Source organism: Pipistrellus kuhlii, unplaced genomic scaffold, assembly GCF_014108245.1.
Source record: "Pipistrellus kuhlii isolate mPipKuh1 unplaced genomic scaffold, mPipKuh1.p scaffold_m20_p_1, whole genome shotgun sequence".
In the NCBI taxonomy this organism is placed as follows: domain Eukaryota; kingdom Metazoa; phylum Chordata; class Mammalia; order Chiroptera; family Vespertilionidae; genus Pipistrellus; species Pipistrellus kuhlii.
In genome coordinates this window covers 12,831,927-12,855,039 of record NW_023425404.1, presented here as the reverse complement: position 1 = coordinate 12,855,039, position 23,113 = coordinate 12,831,927, and the positions used below count along the sequence as shown (strand labels likewise).

General features: G+C 42.9%; 2 protein-coding genes across 2 annotated transcripts in view; one reads left to right on the top strand and one right to left on the bottom strand.

The window, feature by feature from the left end:
- Positions 1-257: 257 nt before the first annotated feature.
- Positions 258-23,113, bottom strand: part of HEATR4 (HEAT repeat containing 4) — a 51,029-nt gene continuing 28,173 nt past the window's right edge. The window contains exons 9-17 of the mRNA XM_045578863.1: positions 21,797-21,901; positions 20,329-20,447; positions 19,272-19,452; positions 18,683-18,752; positions 17,659-17,848; positions 16,941-17,019; positions 16,007-16,166; positions 14,237-14,292; positions 258-639 (exon numbers count right to left, since the gene is read on the bottom strand). Of these exons, the coding sequence (XP_045434819.1) occupies positions 481-639; positions 14,237-14,292; positions 16,007-16,166; positions 16,941-17,019; positions 17,659-17,848; positions 18,683-18,752; positions 19,272-19,452; positions 20,329-20,447; positions 21,797-21,901 (1,119 nt within the window). The 3' untranslated portion in view covers positions 258-480. The remainder of the gene's footprint in view (positions 640-14,236; positions 14,293-16,006; positions 16,167-16,940; positions 17,020-17,658; positions 17,849-18,682; positions 18,753-19,271; positions 19,453-20,328; positions 20,448-21,796; positions 21,902-23,113) is intronic.
- On the top strand, positions 12,270-14,599 carry RIOX1 (ribosomal oxygenase 1). Its single transcript, XM_036431911.2, has one exon. The coding sequence runs from the start codon at positions 12,337-12,339 to the stop codon at positions 14,065-14,067; it is 1,731 nt and encodes a 576-aa protein (XP_036287804.1). The 5' UTR covers positions 12,270-12,336; the 3' UTR covers positions 14,068-14,599.

The following is a 23,113-nucleotide window of genomic DNA, read 5'->3' as shown; positions in this document are numbered from 1 at the left end:
CTCTCCTTCTCCCTTTCTCTCTGAAATCAATAAAGAAATATATCAAAAACATAAATAAATAAATAAATAAATAAATAAATAAATAGCTTTATGCAAAGTGTCCCCTCAGGAGTTGGACCAAAAGACTGAGAGTTTGATCACTCACTATGATGCACTGACCACCAGGGGGTGGCACGGAATGAAAGAAGGCCCTGGCCAGGAGCTGGAAGGCCCCTATTAGTCCTGATCGCTGGCCAGGCCTAGGGCCCCTACCTGTGCATGAATTTCATGTACTGGACCTCTAGTGTTTAATAAAAAAAAAGTCTACTATTAAATAGGTATTTTTTATAAGCATAATGACAGATTACACAACATCAATGAAAGAATATGACTGGGTTCACTGCTACCTGTGTCTTGGAGCAAGAGAAGGGGCCATCCTAGGAATAATCACCTTTCCTTCCAAAGGAAGAGGGTTATGACCCTGGAAAAACCTTGTCTCAGCTAGAAATCTGAGCTGGAAGATCCAAATGGTCCCATTGCAATCCTTTTTTCCCAGGTGGTGCGCAGATCTTTGGCAAGAGGTGAGAGCTTTTTCCTTCTTGTGTTTAGGCCGACGGCTGGACTCCGTAACCAGGGATTTGGTATGCGAGATTTCACAGTCTGCAGGGAAATATTAACACATGAGTGCATATGCAAAACATGTGGTCTCATATGAATGTAGACCCAAAGAGAATGCCTCTTCAGCCATGGATTATCAAAATAGCTCTAAAAACTACTATAATAAATATGAAAATAAAATCTATGTGTTTAAGACCTGCCTCCTTTGACCCAGTCAGGAACCTCATGGGGAGAACACATGTGAATTGTCCTCACAAGAAGGCTTGAGTATATATCTGTGTGGCGATCTTTGAGGTTATTAGCCTCTGTTTTCTCTGTCTTTATTATTATGCAGATATAGCAGCAACTTTGAGATACTCTTGTAGCTATGACTAAAAAGTCTTATTCCAGGGATGTGTTGAGGAGGTGGATTCACTCAGGGTGAATAGCCCCTGGGGACCCAGCCCTGCTCTATTTCAACCCTATAAACCAATGTAGCGATGGCCAGGGTTGAGATTGTGCCTAGGTTAAAGCTAGATTAAAGTATCCCCAGGAACCTAAATAGTTCTGATATCCATCAGATTTCTGCATTACCCCATGGAATAATAAGAGGATATCCTCATTGCTAAATGAATTCTCAGGTTAGGACAAAAGTACAAACAGAAGCCCATTTACCATATGTCTAAATAGTTAAATGCTATAAGTCAAGCTAACAAACTGCTGAGTAAAAAGTAGGTTCTATCACCTACCTTGACAGGAGAGCAGGCCTGCATTTGAAATGTTTAGATGCTTTGGAGTTCCTTATCAAAACTTAGCAGTGCAGGAAAGCTGCCTTGCAGTCCACCCATTTCTTTCTGTCCTCAGCTCCATTTCACGTATGAGGACCTCACACATGCACATGTAAAAACTTCGGACTGCATGTCCAAGTTATGTTCACAAACAGCAAACCACTGTTGGCCCTGCCTTGAATCTAACGGTACACACACTTGCCATGCTGACTACCCTTGGGAAGATACGAGTCCACACAGCCCTAAAAATGGGCAGGGAATTCCAGAATCCTGGTACCCAGTGTGTGTAGTCTATGAGGTAGGGTGTGGCCCCATAGACTCCTTACTCTATGAGGCCCCGGGGCAGGAGTCCTCCTGACTGTTCCAGTGTGTCACTGGTTAGCTTTTTGCCAGTCATCCTGACATAAGTTTGCCTCACAGAAAATCTACTACTGCCCACAGTGCCCACAAAACTGGTGATGTGACATGAAGGCACAGGACCCTAGGTCGATAAGAATATGTCCTATGGTGCCCAACACTGAAGCATGTTGGTAATGGAGGAAAAACAAGGTTTGAAGTGTAAAGGGCCAGAGCTAGTTTATAGAAAATTCTTCTAATGATAAAATGTATGAAATTATAAAAGGATTGTTTTCACTTGATGCCTTATCAAAAAAGTTTTTTCCTAATAATGCAGCCTTATAAATGCACCATCTGTGTTTTTTGTTTGTTTGTTTCGTTTTGTTTTGTTTTAATTAGGAATCAAGCAAAACGGAATATATTAGATTGTGCACTTGTAGGAAATAAACCTATAGTGGTACTTATAGGTGAATTTGTCTTTGTGTATATGTATCTTCCTTTTTTTTAAGTATTTTTTATTGATTTCAGAGAGGAAGGGAGAGAGAGAGAGAGGGAGAAAGGGAGACTGAGAGAGAGAGAGAGAGAGAGAGAGAGAGAGAGAGAGAGAGAGAGAGAGAAGGAGAGAGAGAGAGAGTGAGAGAGAGAGTGAGAGAGAGAGGGAGAGAGGGGGAGAGAGAGAGAGAGAGAGAGAGAGTGAGAGAGAGAGAGAAACATCAATGATGAGAGAGAATCATGGATTGGCTGCCTCCTGCATGTCCCACATTGGAGATTGAGCCTGAAACCTGGGCATGTGCCCTTGTCTGGAATCGAACCCGGGACCCTTCAGTTCACAGGCTGATGCTCTATCCACTGAGCCAAACCAGCTAGGGCTGTATCTTCCTTTTTTGTTAAATAAATAGGAAAAATTTTTAATATGACACCTAAAGATTTAATGGGATTATTTGTGATTTTATACTTGATTATTCTTTAACTAATCTCAAAAGACTAATACCAGATTTTTAAAAAATACACATATATTTTTATTTATTTTAGGAAGGAAGGGAGAGGGAGATAGAAACATCAATGATGAGAGAGAATCATTGATCAGCTGCCTCCTGCATGCCCCCTACTGGGATCGAGCCCACAACCCAGGCATGTGCCCTTGACCGGAATAGAACCCAGGACCTTTCAGTTCACAGGCCGATGCTCTATCCACTGAGCCAAAATAGCTAGGGCCCAGATTTTGATATATGCCCACTCACACATTTGCAGGAAGAATGCCATGCCTCTTAAACAGTACAAAGGTTATTTATTTATTTATTTATTTATTTATTTATTTGCACTTGTCATGCCATGGATTCATAAGGGATATAGATCCCAGCAGCTCAGGCTCCTTTCCACTGCTTCTGACAAAGTGCTTTTCTGGATGGAGCAGGCTGGCGCTTCAGCTGAACCCAGAACCTTTCACTTTGGCTTCCTTCTTTTTCTGATCATTGTCCTTCACACGTTTCAGGAAGCTATCTTAACTCTTTGAGTGCTTTATATGCTCAAGGTGTACATTAATCCTCAGGGCAAGATTCTTGCCCTTGTTTGTTTACAACAATGCCCACCGCAGGCTGGGTAACTGTAGACTCCTCTAGCTGGCCATGGTGACATCTGTAGGGCATTCCTTTTTGAACAGTGCCCATTCCTTTGATGTCTGCAGTATCACCTTCCTTGTATTGATAGATTCACGTGTGAGGCCAGAGGAACAGCTCCGTGTTTTCTGAAAGGCCCAGCGAACCTGGAGCGGGTGCCTCTCCTCTCCCCCTTTGGGTTAGTCATTTTGGCAAGTTACTGAAAGATGGTGGTTCTTATTTCTTATTTCTTATTTCACAAATAACATAATTCAGCTACACATCCTATTATGTTGTATTATTAATAATAAGAGCCAAACCATTATTTATTATCTTGTTTTTCATTGCTTTCAAAAATGAATAAATCAATTGTAATGGACCATTTTATTTTAATTTTGACTTTCACAATGTATTCCTGTATTTATCAATTATTTTTATTATACTCTTTAAATGCATACTGGTTGCTAAGTGACAGAACCAGCCTGAAAAGGCTACACATAATGTATGATTTTAATTACGTGACATTCTGGAAAATGAAAAACCATAGACATAATAAGAAGATTCGTGGTAATCTTAACAAGTTCCTTTGATTTTTTTTTAAAAAGGGAATTATATTGATAAAACAAACAAACAAACAACAAAAAAAACAGAGCCAAAACTGATTTGGCTCAGTGGATAGAGCGTCTACCTGTGGACTGAAGGATCCCAGGTTCGAGTCCGGTCAAGGGCATGTACCTTGGTTGCGGGCACATTCCTGGTGTGGGGTGTGCAGGAGGCAGCTGGTCGATGTTTCTCTCTCATCGACTTTCTAGCTCTCTCTCTCTCTCCCTTCCTCTCTGTAAAAAAATCAATAAAATATATATATTTTTTAAAAACAGAAGAGCTAGGCAAGCAATGATTAGAGATTGGAAAAAATAAGATGCATTAGGGAAAGAGTAGTTTTAAAAAAAAAACTCTATTTTTAATGGCACAAGTGACACATGTTCAATGTAGAAAGTTCATAACATAAAAACAAAGAAGAAAATAAAAATTACCTGGAATCCCACCATCTAAAGATAAACATGGTTGAATATTGCAATGTAAAGACTCCTAATTTTTTCCCCAGTAATATGAATGAATAGATATATATACATACAAATCGACACACAAAGTACCCCAACTGGGATCCTACTATAATACTTATTTTGTCTGTCCCCCCAACCCCCCACTCATGATATATTAGGAACATTATTCCATGTCCTTAAATTATATTTCTAAAAATGGTTATTAATAGCTGCTTTTGTAGTGAGAACTAAGTAGAGCCACAGGAAAAGTGATGGAATTAAAGATAAGTCAGGATCCAAAAGGTACCTCCCAGTCACTACGGAAACCAAGAGACCAGGCAGCGACAACATTCTTCCAGGAAGTCACAAAATGCTGAAGAACTTAAAGGATGAGGTCACAGGAAAGGCTAGGAGGAAGAGATATGTGTACAGGATGCGGAAAAGACAAACTTACAGCCTTCCTCTAGCAGAGCAGACTGTCCCTCGCTTTGAGAGCAAATAAGCACAGCTCATCCCCCTCATTCACTGCAGAATGCGTCCATTGTATATTGAAGACCAATCTCTTTAAAAAGGCAGTTAAAGCTCCGATTGACAAATGCGACTTGCCCTCTTCAGCATTTCCCGGAGGGATCTGATGTCAGAGCCTCATCAGCACACACGGCCCCTCCGCTGTCCCTTCCTTCAGGCCCTGCAGCCCTAGACCAGGCCACAGGACGTGGGAGAGCAGTTGGTATCAGCCCCTACTCTGGCTCTCGGCCAGGTAACTTCCAACAGAGCAATGCCTCACACAGTGGTTTTGTCTGATATCGTCCCCACTGACTCAACTTCCACGGGGCATATGCAAAAATAATCTCACCTCCCTATCGCACTCTGTCATCCTGCCCAATTCAGGAACTTCTCTGCCTTCCCAACTCCTGAATCCTCTGAAGTAGGCTAGTGACACCAGCCATCATATATAGGTAATATGGGGTTTTGTGCCATAATAACAAATTATTATGATAGCTACCATTTTTAAGCATTTGGTTTTAAACCAGACTTTGTGCTAAGTGCCTTACATGCATTATTTTATCTTTACAATAACCCTATAAAAAAAAGTAGGTTAAAAAAATTAATAAAATTGGCCGAAACCGGTTTGGCTCAGTGGTAGAGCATTAGTCTGCAGACTGAAAGGTCCCGGGTTCGATTCCGGTCAAGGGCATGTCATTGGTTGCGGGCACATCCCCGGTAGGGGGTGTGCAAGAGGCAGCTGGTCAATGTTTCTCTCTCATCGACGTTTCTAGCTCTCTATCCCCTCTCTCCTCCTCTCTATAAAAAAAATCAATAAAATATATTTTAAAAAATTAATAAAATTGTATTAAAATAGCACTTCCCATCTATCAACTGGCTAAAATACAAGTTAAAAAAAAAAAAAAAAAAAAGAAGAAGTAGATTCAATTTTTATTCTCATTTTACAGATGGGGTTCCTGAGGCCTGAGAGAGTCACTTGACGGAGCTAATGTCATGGAGAATGAGTGGAGAGGGACTCAATTCTGGGTGGTCTGCTTCCCAGTGAACACTTCCTGAGCACCTGCTGTATGAAAAGCAGTGTGTGAAAAGCAGTAAGAGCAAAAAGCAAAGTAAATCTTTCCTTGAAGGATTTTACAGTCTAGGGAGTTTAGGAGAGAATATGACAAGTACACTCTATACCAGGACAGGCACAATGTGCTACATTCATGTGAAAGGGTCACAGTTCTCTTGTGATTAGAGATGGGAGAGACTTTGGTGAGAAGATGGAATGTGAAAGAGACTTAAATAAGGGTCATGACAAAAGAGGACTGGGAGACAGTCCTTAGGGGAACAGGATGAGTAAATGTATGGAGGAGAACATAGGCAAGGAATAGCCAATAGTCTAACTTGTGGAAGTATTGCTTAGCAGAGTTGTGGCTGAGGAGGCTGTCTCGCCATATGACTTTGGTATCTAGCGGAAGGGCTTGGATTGATGGATGGGGAACACAGATAGGTTTTGAGTACGGCAATGGCACACTGGGGCCACAACTTGAGAAAATTGACATTGTAGTTACCTATGTTACAAATTGACTAGGGAGAGACTAAAGTTAGAGACTAGTTGGAAGCTACTTGTAATTTTGAGTAAAAAGGGGCTACATAAACTTGACAAGCAGAGGATTAGATGGGAGGCACATGGCAGGCCTAACAAGCTCAGTGACCAAAAGAAACCACACAGGATGTTCTGATCATAAATTCCTAACTGGGCATGTCATGTTCCAGGCCTAAAGCTTCCTTAGCAAAGATCAACCTTCACCCTAAGTGCACTTTTAAATCCATATTTCTTATGCATGTAGGATAACATACTTTTGAAAGGACAGAGTAATTTTCTTTCATTTAAAAACAAAATTGATCCAGCTGGTGTGGCTCAGTAATTGAGCATTAATCTATGAACCAGGAGATCACGGTTTAATTCCTAGTCTGGGCAATACCCCAGTTGCAGGCTGGATCCCTGGTACAGGGCTTACAGAAGGCAGCCAATCAATGATTCTCTCTCATCATTGATGTTTCTATTTCTCTTCTTCTCCCTTCCTCTCTGAAATCAATAAAAATATATTTTAAAAACACATTGTAATTTTATTTTATTGTTAAATATGTTTTTATTGATTTTTGAGAGGGGGGAGGAGGAAGGAGAGAGAGAAAAAAACATAGATGAGAAACAACAATATGGATTGGTTGCCTCCTGCATGCTCCCTGCTGGGGATTGAGTCTGCAATCTGGTCATGTGCTCTGACCTGGAATCAAACCAGGGACCTCTTGGTGCATGGGTCAAAGCTCAACCACTGAGCACACTGGCCGGGCCAGTGTAATTTTCTTTTCCTACTCCTGGATGGCAAGACTGCTGGCACCAGATCAGTACACCACAGAACCCCTAATTATTTTCTTGTTCCCAAATACTATCTCTATGATCTGTGAATGTTAATTATTAATTATCCTGTACCCATCAATGTAAAAGAAGTGTTTCTCCATTTTGCTTTATATCAAATCCTAGAGATTTCCTCGCTTTGCTTTCTTCTGCCTCCTTAGTCTACTACCAATGTGATGAAAAAGGATGAAAATAGCTGCACTAGATGTTATAAGATTACCTTCCCCCTCTCAATCCCACAAGCAAAGTGTTCCTTCTGGAGGCGAAATGGCCCTCAATTGACCATGTGAGAAATAAAAAGGGTGGTTGTGGCATATGGTAGGGATAAAACCTAAAAGGTTTGCCAAGTATTTGGATAGAAATGTGACTGAGGAAGAGAATTGAAAGATCAAACAGAGCCCAGCTGATGTGGCTCAGTGGTTGAGCATTAGCTCAGAGTTAGATTCTCTCTCTGTCTCTCCCTTGCTCTCTGAAATCAATTAAAAATATTTTTTAAAAAGATAAAAAGATCAATCAGAATTACAGAAAATGCTCTGGAGGCCATGTAGTCTTATCTGCTTATAACTGCTTGCAAGATTGTAAACTTTGGAGGGAATGCAGTAAAACCTACTAATAATCACAAAAATTATCTTGCTCTTTGATTCAGAAATTCCATTCCTAGGAATTTATCTTAAAACAAAATTAAAATGAAAAACTTTATGTACAAAACAACAGTAGTTACATGGAGATAGTGACAATGTTGTTCTTAACAATTAAACTACAGTGCCTGTAAACAAGAGATCCACATTTAAGAGGTTGATTTAAGCTGTATGAGTTCCCTGTAAATGTTGGAGATTAAACCCTTATCGGAGATAACATTGGCAAATATGTTCTCCCATGTAGTGGGCTTTCTTGTAGTTTTGTTGATGATTTCATTTGCTGTGCAAAAGCTTTTTATTTTGATGTTGTCCCATTTGTTTATTTTCTCCTTAGTTTCCATTTCCCTAGGAGCTGTATCGGTCAAGATATTGCTACCACAAATGTCTGCTACTTTGCTGCCTATAGCTTCTTCTAAGATTTTTATGGTTTCCTGTTTTACATTTAAGTCCTTTAACCATATTGAGTTTATTTTTATGTATGGTGTAAGTTGGTGATCTAGTTTCATTTTTTCCAGCACCATTTATTGAAGAGACTGGGTTTGACTCCATTGTATGCTCTTGCCTCCTTTGTCAAATATCAATTGAGCATAATGGCTTGGGTCGATTTCTGGATTCTCTGTTCTGGATTCATTGGTCTATATGTCCTTGTGCCAGTACCAGGCAGTTTTGAAAACAGTGGTTTTGTAATATAGCTTGGTATTGTGATCCCTTCAACTTTGTTCTTCTTTCATAAGATTGCTGCAGCTATTTAAGGCCTTTTTTTATTCCAGACAAATTTTTGGAGAGTTTGTTCTAGGTCTTTGAAATATGCCATTGGTATTTTAATGGGGATTGCATTGAATCCATAGATTGATTTGTGTAGTATGGACATTTTAATGACGTTGATTCTACCAACCCATGAGCACAGTATATTTCTCCATTTATTTATGTCTTCTTTTATCTCTTTTTTCAGCGTCCTGTAATTTTCTGAGTATAGGTCCTTTACCTCCTTGGTTAAATTTATTCCTACGTATCTTAATTTACTACTTAACAAAAGGAAGATAAACAATCTAATTTAAAAAATAGGCAAAGGGCCTAAATAGACACTTTTTAAAAGAGGAGATAGAGAAGGTCAAGAGACATATGAAAGTATGCTCAAAGTCACTACTCATCCAAGAGATGTAAATCAAAATGACAGTGAGGTACCATCTCATACCTGTCAGAATGGCTATCATCAACAAATCAACAAATGACAAGTGCTGGCGAGGATGTGGAGAAAACCCTCGTGCACTGCTGGTGGGAATGTAGACTGTGGAGAACAGTATGGCCATTCCTCAAAAAATTAAAAATGGAACTCCCATTTCATCCAGTGATCCCACTTCTAGGAATATATCCCAAGAAACCAAAAACACCAATCAGAAAGGATATATGCACTCCTATGTTCATAGCAGTACAGTTCACAATAGCTAAGATTTGGAAACAGCCTAAGTGACAATCAGCAGATGAGTAGACTAGAAAAATGTAGTATATCTACATAATGGAATACTACACTGCTGTAAAGAAGGAATTCTTACCATTTACAACAGCATGGATGGAACTGGAGAGCATTACGCTAAGCAAAATAAGCAAGTCAGAAAAAGATAAATATCACATGATGACACTCATGTGCAGGATATAATGATCAACATAAACTGATGAACAAAAATAGAACCAGAGTCATTGAAGCATAGAACAAACTGTCCAACCTATGAGTGAAGTCAGGGGTTGAGGGAGTAAAAGATCAACCAAAGGACTTGGATGCATGTATATGGGCATAACCAATGGACTCAGATAGTAGGGGGGTGAAGGCCTGTGCTTTGGGTGGAAGCAGCCAGGGAGAGGTCAGTGGGAGAAAAAGGAGACTTATGCAATACTTTAAACAATAAATAATTTTTTTAAAGGTTGATTTAAGATTCAGAGATGAGATTGAAGATTCTGGAGAGAGAAGTTGTAGCTAATGAAACAAAATCTGAGAGCAAGTGGGAAGGGCATATAACAAGAATGCAAATAGGGAGCTGGACAGTGTGGTTCAATTGTTTGAGCCTCATTTCATGTATCAAGAGATGGCCCTTGGATTCCCTGTCAGGGCATGGCCCAGGTTGGGGCTCCCTCCCCAGTAGGGGGCGTGCAGGAGGCAGCCCATAGATATTTTTCTGTCATTGATGTTTCTCTTTCTTTCCCTCTCTTTTCCTCTCTCTCTAAATCAATAATTTAAAAAAAAATGTATTTATAAAGAAAAAAAAAGAAGAATGCAAATCCTAGCTCCTTTTCCAGAGAGAAGGCAACAACTGGGAGAATTTGTAATGGAGAAAGTACAAAGAAGTTGGGTGGAGGAACTGACAGAGGGCTTCAATCAATCACATCATCTACAGTAGGGGTGTCGAACTCAATCAGAGAAGGGGCCAAAATCTAAAATCCAGCCTAAATCGCGGGCCGAATGGTTTACTGAACAGTCATAAACTGTCATTGTGATGGAAACGCAGCGGAGTGCAGTGATGACAGCGTGGTGCGGGCCACATTGCAAGGCCTGGCAGGACGAATTTCGCCCGCGGGCCTTGTGTTTGACACATGTGATCTACAGAGTAAGGACCAGAACCACCACCCAAGGTTTAAACAAAAATCCCAAAGTTTGCCTGAGGGCATTTCCTGAAAACAAGATTTATGCACTTTCTGTGAAAAACTGCTCTGGAACATGCTGTTCAGAAATGAGGACTCCTGGGACATGCAATATGCAGACACTAGGAAGAATAAGGAGTTAAGTAGACATCTTTCTACTGAAATCCCTAGCAATTTGATTTTTAAATTGCCCTCTAGCCCTGATCGGAGTGGCTCAGTTGGTAGGAGCATTGTCCCACACACCAGAAAGTCTCTGGTTAATTGCTGGTCAGGGCACATGCATAGGCTATGGGTATGATCCTCCAACAGGTACGAGAGGCAACTGATCTATGTCTGTCTCACTTGATGTTTCTCTCTCCTCTTCTTCCCTTTCTAAGTCAATAAAACAAAAAATTTAAAAAATTATAAATAAGTAAATAGTCTTCTAGCCCTGAGCATCTATCCACAGACCAAAGGGTCTGGGCTTTGATTCCAGGTCAAGGGCAGGTACCTGGTTTGCAGGCTAATCCCCCAGCCCCTGTCAGGGAGTGTGCAGAAGGCAATCAAGCCAGGAGCCAACCAAACCTGGAGGCAACCAATGGATTTGTCTCTCTTAGGTTGGTATTTCTCTTTCCCTCCCTTACCTCCACTCTCTAAAAAAAAAAATAGATAAAAAAAAAATCAATGGGAAAAATATCCTCCGGTGAGGATTACAAAAACAAACAAACAAACAAAACAAAAATACTTAAAATAATTGCCCTCTAAATATGAAATCCCTGTTAATTTGGCAGAGATTCCGCGATTCTAGTGTGAAGCCACGCATTTCAATTAAACTACTGTTTTGCTAAGTAAAATACGCAAGTCAGAGAAAAATACATGATTTCACTTATATGTGGAGTCTAATGAACAAAATAGACTAACAAAATAGAAATAGACTCATCGCGACAGAGAACAGACGGATAGCTGTCATTGGTGAAGGGGGTTCCGGCTGGGGTTGGGGCCTGGGTGAAAAGGGTGGTGGAATCAAGCAAAAACACACACAAAAACACCCAAAAAACAAAAAGGAAATCCTGACAACCATATGGTGATTACCAGAGAGGAGAAAAGAGGTGGGAAGTGGGGAAGAGGGGGAGCTAGAAGAGCATAAAGGGGAATAAATAGAGAAGGAAGGAGATTTTCCTTGGCGTGGTACACACAGTACAATATACAGTTGATGCATTACAGCAGTGTTTCCCAAACTTCTCTCATGATGAGAATCACCTGACGTCCAGCCCCAACTTCACCCAGTTGTTAAAATACAGATTCCTGGCTGAAACCGGTTTGGCTCAGTGGAGAGAGCGACGGCCTGCGGACTGAAGGGTCCCAGGTTTGATTCCGGTCAAGGGCATGTATCTTGGTTGTGGGCACATCCCCAGTAGGGGTGTACAGGAGGCAGCTGATCGATGTTTCTAACTCTCTATCCCTCTCTCTTCCTCTCTGTAAAAAAATCAATAAAATATATTAAAAAAAAACAAAAAAACAGATTCCTGAATCCCAACTAAGAAGTACTAAATTAGAATTTCCTCCCAAAACCAGTTTAGCACTTTTTAGTTGGGATTCAGGAATCTGTATTGGGGAACACTGCATTTCAGAATTGTAAAAAATAAATAAATTAAGGTACTGCTGAGCATACAGTGAACAAGAAGGCCAGCGCCAGTGGAAGGACGGCGGGCGTGGCCAACGTGAGAGGGCTGGGGCCCCGCCCCCTTCCCACAGTGCACCGCGGCGGCGGCTCCGCGCGCCCCTTCCTCACCGGCTCCGGGCTCCGAGGAGGAGGAGGAGGAGGAGGAGGATTCGGCCATGGACGGGCTCCGGGCCAGCGCAGGTTTGCTGAGGCGCGGGCGGCTGAGACGCCGGCGCCAGCCGCAGTCCCTCAGCGGGTCGGTGCTGGTCCTGCCTTTGAGGCCCAGGAAAATCCGAAGGCAGCTCCGGAGAAGCGCCGCGTCCCGCATGGCGGCGCTGAGGGCCCAGTCGCTGCCCAGCGAAGACTCGGGGGACTCGCGGGCGGAATCGACCGCGGACGGTCCCCGGGACCCGCCGCCAGGAGGGGCGACGGCCACCCCGGATGCGGCCCGGCGGGAGCCGCCCTCGCGCCTGGCGGCCGCGCTGCCCGGGCCGCAGGGGGGCGGCGCCGGCGGCGGGGAGCCGGCCGGGAGCTCCCCGCTGCAGCGCGTCCTGGCCGAGCTGAACCGCATCCCCAGCAGCCGGCGGCGCGCTGCCCGCCTCTTCGAGTGGCTCATCGCGCCCATGCCGCCCGACCACTTCTACCGGCGCCTGTGGGAGCGGGAGGCCGTGCTGGTGCGGCGGCAGGACCACACCTACTACCAGGGCCTCTTCTCCACCGCCGACATCGACGCCATGCTGCGCCACGAGGACGTGCAGTTCGGGCAGCACCTGGACGCCGCGCGCTACGTGCACGGGCGGCGCGAGACCCTGAACCCGCCAGGCCGGGCCCTGCCCGCCGCCGCGTGGGCCCTGTACCAGGCCGGCTGCTCCCTGCGCCTCCTCTGCCCGCAGGCTTTCTCCGTCACCGTGTGGCAGTTTCTGTCGGTGCTCCAGGAGCAGTTTGGAAGCATGGCGGGCTCCAACGTGTACCTCACGCCCCCCAACTCGCAGGGCTTTGCTCCCCACTACGACGACATCGAGGCTTTTGTGCTGCAGCTGGAAGGAAGGAAGCTCTGGCGCGTCTACCGACCCCGGGTCCCGGCCGAGGAGCTGGCCCTGACGTCCAGCCCCAACTTCACCCAGGATGACCTTGGGGAGCCGGTGCTGCAGACCGTGCTGGAGCCTGGAGATCTGCTCTATTTTCCTCGGGGCTTCATTCACCAAGCCCAATGCCAGGATGGGGTGCACTCCCTCCACCTCACCTTGTCCACGTACCAGCGCAATACCTGGGGTGACTTCCTAGAGGCTGTACTGCCTCTGGCATTGCAGGCTGCAATGGAGGAAAACGTGGAGTTCCGTAGGGGACTGCCCCGAGACTTCATGGATTACATGGGGGCCCAGCATTCGGATTCTAAGGATCCCCGAAGAACTGCTTTCATGGAGAAGGTGCGGGTCTTGGTTGCCCGTTTGGGACACTTTGCTCCAGTCGATGCTGTGGCTGACCAGCGAGCCAAAGACTTCATCCACGATTCCCTGCCTCCTGTGTTAACCGACAGGGAGAGGGCACTGAGTGTTCATGGGCTCCCCATTCGCTGGGAGGCGGGAGAGCCGGTAAACGTGGGCGCCCAGTTGACCACAGAAACAGAAGTGCACATGCTTCAAGATGGGATAGCTCGGCTGCTGGGTGAGGGAGACCATTTGTTTCTGTATTACACAGTGGAAAACTCCCGCGTTTATCATCTGGAAGAGCCCAAGTGCTTGGAGATTTTACCCCAGCAAGCTGATGCCATGGAACTCCTGCTCCGCTCCTACCCAGAGTTTGTGAGAGTGGGAGACCTGCCCTGTGACAGTGTGGAGGACCAGCTTTCCTTGGCGACCATGTTATATGATAAGGGGTTGCTGCTCACCAAGATGCCTCTTACCTGAACTAGTTATCAAACTATGATATCATAGTTTCTTGTTGATTGCTGTAAACAAGGCAGTGGTGATTGATGATTCTTTCCTACCACCACCACCACCTTGTTCTGGAGTGGGGGGAGGGGGGACCACTCATGTTCTTACCTTGATGACCATCATTGTGTGCTTATGTGTTTACCTTTAGGACTGCTGCAGTGTCAGGAAACTCAGATGATTTTGTAGGGACCACCACATCTAGGCACAAAAATAAAAGCAGAAGTTGGAGGTGGAAAAAAAAAAAGCTCTTTCTACCGAAGTAACCTCGATCCCTGTTCATTTCAGAATACTAACTTAATCATCATCCTCAGGCTTCAGTGTACTGTGTTGCACGTGCTGTCACTCTGCTTGAGACATTAGAAATTTTTATTTGGAATTGGTGTGCATCCTTAATTTGGGTTCTCATTCATCAGGTTGGGGGAGGGTTGGCGTTAGTATCCTGTTTGTTATTGTGAGTTTGTATGAATGTTAAAAGTTATTAAAGTGCCAAAGAATGTTTCCCTTTTCTAAGACTAGATTATGTGGCATGGTTTGAAGGAATGTTGGAGAGCGGGGAGGAAAATGGGGAAAATCGATAATGGCCTAGGCCCTAGGTGAAAGGTAACTCTGGTAGTTGTAGGACGGGGTCCAATTCTGTAACTTTGGGGGTAATTTATTCATTTTAATCATGCTACTTGAACCCCAAACAGCACAATCATATTATAAAAATTATGATATATTATCTTCTTAAGAATATGTTTTTGCTCAGTGCTTGTTTGCATCAGTGACTGGCACTGAATCCTAGTTATGATATCATAGGCCTTAGTAAAACAGCTTGTAGTGAGCTGGCCCTGAGGGAGGGCTGGTGTTGAAGTTTCTTTCCACTCTCATTTTTTTCTGGCAAGTGAATATTCTCATGTTGGTGGAAAAGAGTCTGGTGTACCAGAGAGAACATTGGTCTTGGAACCAGAAGACCTGGGTTTGGGGTGGTGGCTGGTAGGCAGCTGGCTGAGTGACCTGAGGCTGCTGCTACACCTATCACCAGTTATGATGCAAAGTTGAGAACCTTATAAAGTCTTTTAAAGTTGCAAAACTATAGATGTACATTCATGATAGTTCTCTCTCCAACCCCACTTTGCAGAGGTAACCACTATTAAAGGTTAAGCCTAAACAGCTTTTTCGGGGTGCTCTACATTCGTTTTTGTTTTGTTTTGTACTTGTTTTTCTAATGTCATTCCCCTCTACCCCCTCACTTTCAAATCAGTTCAAATGGAGCACCCTCTTTTATTTTTAAAAGGGATAAAACAGACCGGTTTGGCTCAGTGGATAGAGCGTCGGCTTGCAGACTGTAAGGTCCCACGTTCGATTCCGGTCAGGGGCATGTACGGCCACATGGTTGCGGCCACATCCCCAGTAGGGGCTGTATAGGAGGCAGCTGATAGAAACATCGAACTCTATCCCTCGCCCTTCCTCTCTGTAAAAAAATCAATAAAATACTTAAAAAAAAAAAAGGGATAAAATAGTAAATAAAAGTGTGTAAGGGGGGGGGGGGGGGTGCAAGGGGAGGGGAAAAAAGTAACAGAAGGATGCAGAAGAAGCCCAATAAGGAAAGGAGGTAGGTAGCCTTTCCTGGCTCTCATCCTACAGGACACAACTAAGGCCCAAAACATCCAGATCCTGCCCAGCTAGAGTGCTTCAGTGGTTGAATGTGGTCGACCTGTGAACCAGGAGGTCACAGTTTGATTCAGGGCACATTCCTGGTTTGCAGACTAGATCCCTAATAGGAGGTGTGCAGGGGGTAGCCAATCAATGATTCTCATCATTGATGCTTTTACCTCTACTTCTCCCTCTCTGAAGTGAATAAAAATATCTTTTAAAAAATATAAAAACATCCAGATCCTAAAAGCATTAGACTCACTTCTGGAAAACTTACCACGAAAAGTTTCTTGAAGAAAAGTATGGAGTTTCATTGGTTTTTGCCCTTCTTTGGGTTGCAAGTAAATATGTTTTGCTTCTCCCTTTACTTTTTTTATGTCCTTCTCTATCTTGAATATTTTCTGCGTCAGCAAGTCCTTTTGGTTCAGTGTTTGAATCTAGATCAAAACAATATTGAAGAAAAACAACAACTAGGTTACAAATCATCAAAAAGCATTAGTGATGATTATTGCTCATTCTTGTTAGTATTAGGTGGTACATAAATGCCTGAGAGCATTGTTCTTTTGTGATATTGGTGGGACATTTTTACATTTGTTAATGAAAAATTAACTTTAGCTTTTTGGGCATGATGAAAGCAAACTGCTAAGAAATGCCTGCTTGGTGTGAGGTTGGTTTTGTGAATTATATATGAAGAAAGAAACTTTTATATTTTTAAAATTTCACTCTTATTTCTTCAACTCCTCTAACAGCTTTGAAAAATTAGAACCATCTCTTCAGCTAGAGTGTTCTTTTGGTGACAGTGTCCAGGTTAGGAAAGTTTAGAAGGAAAAAGAAAACCTAGGAGGCCAGTTCCAGTCCCTGTCGGCAAAAAAACCCACAAAAAACACACACAAAACTTTGGTTTAGGAGATGGCTAGGAGAAAAGAGGAAAGGAAGGAAACTATTTTAGAAACAACAACAAACCCTGATTTTGAGAACTATTCTGATAGAACTAATAGGATTTTGGTTTTGTCTTTATACTAAGAGGATTTTATAATCTTATTTTGCACAGATGTTTTGTGTCTTCAAATGACGTGGTATCTGTCTAGGATTGCAGAAAGTGCTTCCGTGATGGGGAAAATGGTGTGTCCACATGCTTTCGGGGCAAAAGAGTCTGAAGAATTCTTGCAAACCCTGAATTTTCCCTTGAAAACACAGGTGCATTTATCTACCTTGTTCTTGACCCGCTGAACCATTTCTTGGTATCCTTTACCTTCTAACTTGAGTATCTTCATTGCCTGCAGAATTGCCCTGCAAAATAAGAGGACTTCTTAGATTGCTTCTGTCTTTTAAGAAAGCATGGGGGTGGAAAATATAGGACTTGGAATCAGTCAAGAATCCTAAATTTCAATCCTAATTATGTGCCTTTTGCTGTGCCTTATCCTCAAGTGGTATGATGTCTAACTTTTAAGGATGTTATGTAGTTTTTGAGATGATATATTTGAAGGTACTAATAAATACAATTTAGTGAATGTCTTTATGACAGGTAGTGAACATTAATCACCACAAATCCGTAAGATAGACTATCGTCTGCACTTGATAGAAGAAGAAAAAGGGCTCAGAGAGTTTAAGTCATTTACTCGGACTCACATAGCTTGTGCAGCATGAGTTGATATTCAAACCCAGACTTTTTTACTTTAAAGCCTGTTGTACAGTAGTTGAATAAATTAATAAAACAACCTAGGATAGAGAATAGGTATGTGAACTATATGAGCTTGACTTTCAATCTCATGTAAAATCATTTTTTCAGTTACCCATTTTGATAAGTAGGTGAATGACACAGGTGAGCCCATGCTTTTACAGCCATCGGGCAGCCACAAGGCTTGTGTTCTGTTAACAAGGGTGGGCAGTGCAAGGGGTAGGGGAAGGAGCCAGAGGTTTAGTGCTTACTTTACAACAGCATCATGTTTTTCTAGGAGCAGCACGTCTAGGAAGGTGTTCCTGACCCGGTCCCCTTGAAGGTTGAGGGCTAGGATGCTACGGCAAGCTTCCAGACGCACACCTGCAGACCTTTCATAGTGTACAGCCCAGAGCAGGAGGTCTGTCAGCTGGGGACTCACTTGGCCAATCTGTCCCAAAGCTGCAGAGATCAGAGGGCAGCAGCGTCTTCCACTGTCACTTGAACTAATCTGGCTATATCTTAATAAATGTGTAGGCAGCCACCAAGTATTCGCTTTGTTTATTTCTTCCCTTTTGGATGAAAATCACCTTTAGAATTTTGGAGATGCGTTTGAGCAGGACATTATCTCCAAAAGATTCCTAGGAGGGGTTTCTATCCCATCCTTGTCCATTAGGATATGAGAATACACAATCTATTATAAATAGGTAAACGTAAGGATGAGATTCGGGACACACAACTCAGAAAACTAGTGTAGTCGAGGCAAGCTTTCGTTGTACACCTGGTGACACTTCATAGTCTAGTCCTTAACAGGCCTGTCAGCTGGCCAATCTGTGAAGAAAGGGGGCACGATAACTTCACAGGTACCTAGGGCCGATTCTGCTAGGGACCTGCCAAAAACTCAAGCAACGTAGAAGATCCTTAAAAAGAAACCAGGAAACGTTGAGGGCAGGGTTTTAGGTCTACAGCAGTCTTGAATGTGGTCTCACTTGCAGAGAGTCCTGTAGTTGAAATCTCCAGAGAAAGCAAGTGTATCCAGCCTTGTATTCCAAGTGGACACCTACTGTTAGCCCTTTGCCTTAACAAGTTTGACATTGACCCAGACTCAGGATCCTTAACTAAAAATGTAAAAGCAAAAAAATAATCTTTAATTTCTCAGGCAAGGAACTTCTGGGCAGGTGTGATCTTCTCCTCCCCTACACTCCACCCCTTATTAGGGAAATCCTGGGGATAATTTTTCTAGCATGTGGAGAGAGATTTGAGGTTGAGGAGCTGGGGCCATTTTCTCTGTCATACCTCGAAGGGCAAAGGCCTTGATTTTCCAGTAAGGATCTTTCTGTATCAGATTCCGGAGGCATTTAAAAACCTGGGAAGGGAAAGAAGAAAAAAAAGAAAAAAGACCTGGGATGGATAAAAGGCAATGTTGAACTAGAGAAAGGGACCCCTCTTGTCTGAAAAATGACATACTCTCGTGACAAATGAGCTGGAGTCTGAAGTATTACCCTGCATACATTATATATTAGCTGAATTATCTCATCTGTCTTTTGTTTTTCTCAGCTCCCAGATCTATATGGTGATGCAGGCTTCTTTTGAATACCTCCATCATGTTTTCCCCTAATGTGGGATTACAACTTCATTCACTGGAGTTGATCTTAAAGCCCATAAATAAGGTGAGAAGAAGATTCAAGGATGCCTGGGCTGGCTGGGAGCTAACTGTGGTCCTAACTGATTGACGTGGCCTATATGTCCCCTCACCTTTCCGGTTCAGATCTCTCATTCTGTGTCCCCACAGAATGGTGAGTGTACTTTGCACAGCAAGGGGAGCTCAGGGCAGTGCTCTCTTTGGGTCGATCAGGGAAGATGGCATTGTGTTTCCTTGACTCACCATTGGGTTACGGATCTGCAGGGCACCTGCTGCCAAACAGGCTGCTCGCCTAACTGCCATGAAGTCATCAGAGAAGCAGTTTAGGAAGCCTGGGAAAAGCTTGGCAGTCATGAGCTTGAGTCCACCAATCAGTGACAGGGCTTCCACACGCTCTTGGGAATTTCCTAGACTCAGCTTGATTCTGTAAAGTACAGGTGCTTTTATTTCCCCTCCTCAAGCTTTTTTTTTTTTTTTTAATTTATTGATTTTTTTACAGAGTGGAAGGGAGAGAGCTAGAAACGTCGATGAGAGAAACATCGACCAGCTGCCTCCTGCACAACCCCCACCGGGGATGTGCCCGCAACCAATGTACATGCCCCTGACTGGAATCGAACCTGGGACCCCCTCAGTCCGCAGACCGATGCTCTACCACTGAGCCAAACCGGTTTTGACCCCTCCTCAAGCTTTTGATGCTCCTTCCCCCCACAGCCCTCAGAATAAAATCCAACCTCTTTAGGCTCTCCATTATCCATTTCCACCCTTTCCTAATCAGCCTTTCCCCCTATTAGGTTAAGTTTCACTGGATAGAGACTCAACTCTCTTATTTACTTGAATCCCTTTTACCTAATTATGTTGAATGCCTAAATCAAAGAAACTTTCAAACATTCACCTCTTGCTTGCTACAGTTCTCTTTGCTGCCATGCTCATTTCTACATTTGGCTCCCAAATGTCTTTCCTTCTCTCCTTTGCCTATGTAGTCTTAGCTGTCCTTCATGAAACTTGACCTTATTAGGTATTTGTGTTTCTTACCTGTATAATCAGAATCATGTCATACTTTTGAATTCTTTTAATCATCCAAAATAATGCCTAACACCTAGTAGGCACTCAATTAATGATTCTTTCCTTAGCCACATTGTTAGTATCTATAATGACTGTTAACCTTTTATTTTTTTAAATCCTGCAATGGCACCTAGTACCATTACAGAGCAGCTCCCCAAAGGCTGGCTGGCTAAATCCCAGGGCCTCTGGACATTTTTTAAGAGTAGAAAAGTTTGTTTCTTCATGTTGCTTCATTTACCTGATTGTATCATGCAGCTCTTTCCCAAGATGCATTTGCCCCAGAGTTTTGGCAGCTGCTTGTCTTACTTCCTTATTCCAGTCATTCCACATCAGCTGGATCAACTTATGTTTCATATCCTATAAATAGGTGTGATAATTAGCTACCATTTATTGAATATCAGTTTTGTACTTGACATGTGCTTAGAGATTTTATCCATCACTTAATCTTCTCAAACAATCCAATAAAGCAGATATTACCATTGACAGATGACAGAGTGCAGGCTTAGATGTACTTGCCCAGTGTTAACAAGTTGAGTGCTAGAGCCAGGACTCAGATCCAGGTTTGTTTGCCAACCACTGACATAGACTCTCGATTCCAATAATTACAGACTATTGTTGTTCCTTGTGATTAAGCCCCTATGCCAGTGGTCGGCAAACTCATTAGTCAACAGAGCAGCAAACCTCGGCTTGGGAGCCGCAGTTTGCTGACCACTGTACCTAGACAAACCAGAATAGTTGATGCTTCTGTATATTGATACTTCTCTCAGAGGGGAAGGGACAAAGATTATTACAGTTGTAGTTGATTTTGTGAATTTGCCTGAGCTATTCTCCCTGATAGAAACACAAATATCTGTTTTTCACCCCTACCTGGTACTTGATGTTTTTTCTACTCTGCTTTTCTGATTTAGCTCAAAAGGCATCTCTTCAGTGAGCTCTCCTCTGTAAGCATAGGGCAAAACCCTATACTATCTTAAAACTGATTCTGTTATAGCTATTTATAACCAAGTGAAGACATTATCTTTGCATGCCCAGTGCTAGCATGTGGGATGTGGTCAGAAACTGCTCGCTTACTGAATGAGTGAACTGATGGGCATACTACCTTCCTTCATTCCAGCAATCTGATGTAAAGTTCTCATCTTTACCCTGCCCCTGCTTGCTCTGCATGTCTTTTTACTTTTAATCCTGAGTGATTTGTCTCTCAAATCAATAAAAAATATATATTTTTTAAAAGAACCAATGAATGCATAAATAAGTGGAACAATAAATGGCTCTCTTTCTGCCTACCTTCCTCTCTCTAAAATTAATAATAAATAAATCTATATATATAAAAGCCTAAACAACTGTTATGACCCGTTGACTGAACAAACAGTGGACTGGTTGCTATGACACACACTGACCACCAGGGAGTAGACACTCAACACAGGAGCTGCCTCCTTGTGGTCATTGTGCTCCCAGAGCCAGCCTTCTGTGGACCCTCCCCCTGGCCTGCTGGCCCCGATGGGCCCAATCACTGGCCAGGCCAAGCTACCCCGCCTGTGCATGAATTCATGTACCAGGCCACTAGTAAGTAAGTAAACAAGTAAATAAATGGTAGCTATGTGAGGACAGAGATCTATTTGGTAAGAATGCGATACTAGATAGCAGCAAAAGGTGGAAGGTTCTCTAGCATAGACTTTCTATCCTGGAAACAGAAGGAGGAGACTTACCAAACAGACATTTCCACTAACTCGTGAGAGAGTCCGGCAGGCCACAACCCGATCCTTCCATTGATGGCTATTCAGCTCCACAGCAAGCATGGTGTGTATCAGGGTCTGAGGAAATGAAAGACTTGCATGGGTGCTCATGATCATCTTTATAGGTACTAGAGCAGCGTTTTTCAATCGCTGTTCCGCGGCACAGATGTTGCCTGGTGTGCCGTAGGTGCAGACAAGACAAGAATTTTATAATTTTTCACTATTTTGTTTACTTAATATTTCATAATAAAGTAATTATAAAATACTTTCTTTGTGTTTATTTGATTCCTATTCAAGAGAATTACTTTATATATAGTCAATATAGGCACAGAGTTAAATTTTTTAACATTTTCTAATGGTGGTGTGCCTCATGATTTTTTTCATGAAACAAGTGTGCCTTTGCCCAAAAAAGGTTGAAAAACACTGTACTAGAGCCTTGAAGAATTTCCACCCTAACATGGCATCCAGCATGTCACAAATACATCCCTAGCAAAGAAGAGGTTATAAAATGTGGAGCGCTCTTTCAACCTTTTTAATCTCATGGCACACGTAAACTAATTACTAAAGTTCTGTAGCACACCAAGAATACATTTTTGCCGATCTGACAAAAAAAAAAGGTATAATTTTAATTCATTCATATTGGACAACTGTTGTTGTGTTGGCAATAGTCCTTTTTTTATTTGACAATCTAAGCGGTCCAGGCCAGGTGGCTCAGTCAATTGGAGTGTCATCCTAAACACCAAAAGGTTGCAGGTTCAAGTTTTATTCCCAGTCGGAGCACATACAGGAGCAACTGATCAATGTTTCCTCTCTCACACTGATGTTTCCTTCTCTCTCTCACTCCCTCCTTCCCTCTCTCTAAAATCAATTAAAAAACATATTCTTGGGTGAGGATTTTTAAAATAACAAAATAGCTCTGGCCAGTGTGGCTCAGTTGGTTGGGCTTCATCCCATCCACCAAACGGTTGCTGGTTCGATTCCCAGTCAGGGCATATGCTTGGGTTTCAGTCTCCATCTGCAGTAGAGGGAGTGGAGGAGGCAGCTGATCGATGTTTCCTCTCACATCAATGTTTCTCTCCCTCTTCCTCTCTCTAAAAATCAATAAACAATCTTAAAATAATAAAAATTCTTGGCACACCAGTTGAAAATCACTGATCTAAGCCAACTGACATCTGGGATTATGAATCAGGAAACAAAATACAGATTTTTGTCATCTGAACAGAAAACTGGGGCTTACTTTCTTAGATGTTTCGGAGAGAGAGATGGGAACACGTTCCACATATTCACGCA

What these genes read in the sequence shown, in the direction of transcription:
- RIOX1 (XM_036431911.2), top strand. Translation starts at nt 12,337, where the DNA reads ATGGACGGGCTCCGGGCCAGCGCAGGTTTGCTGAGGCGCGGGCGGCTG.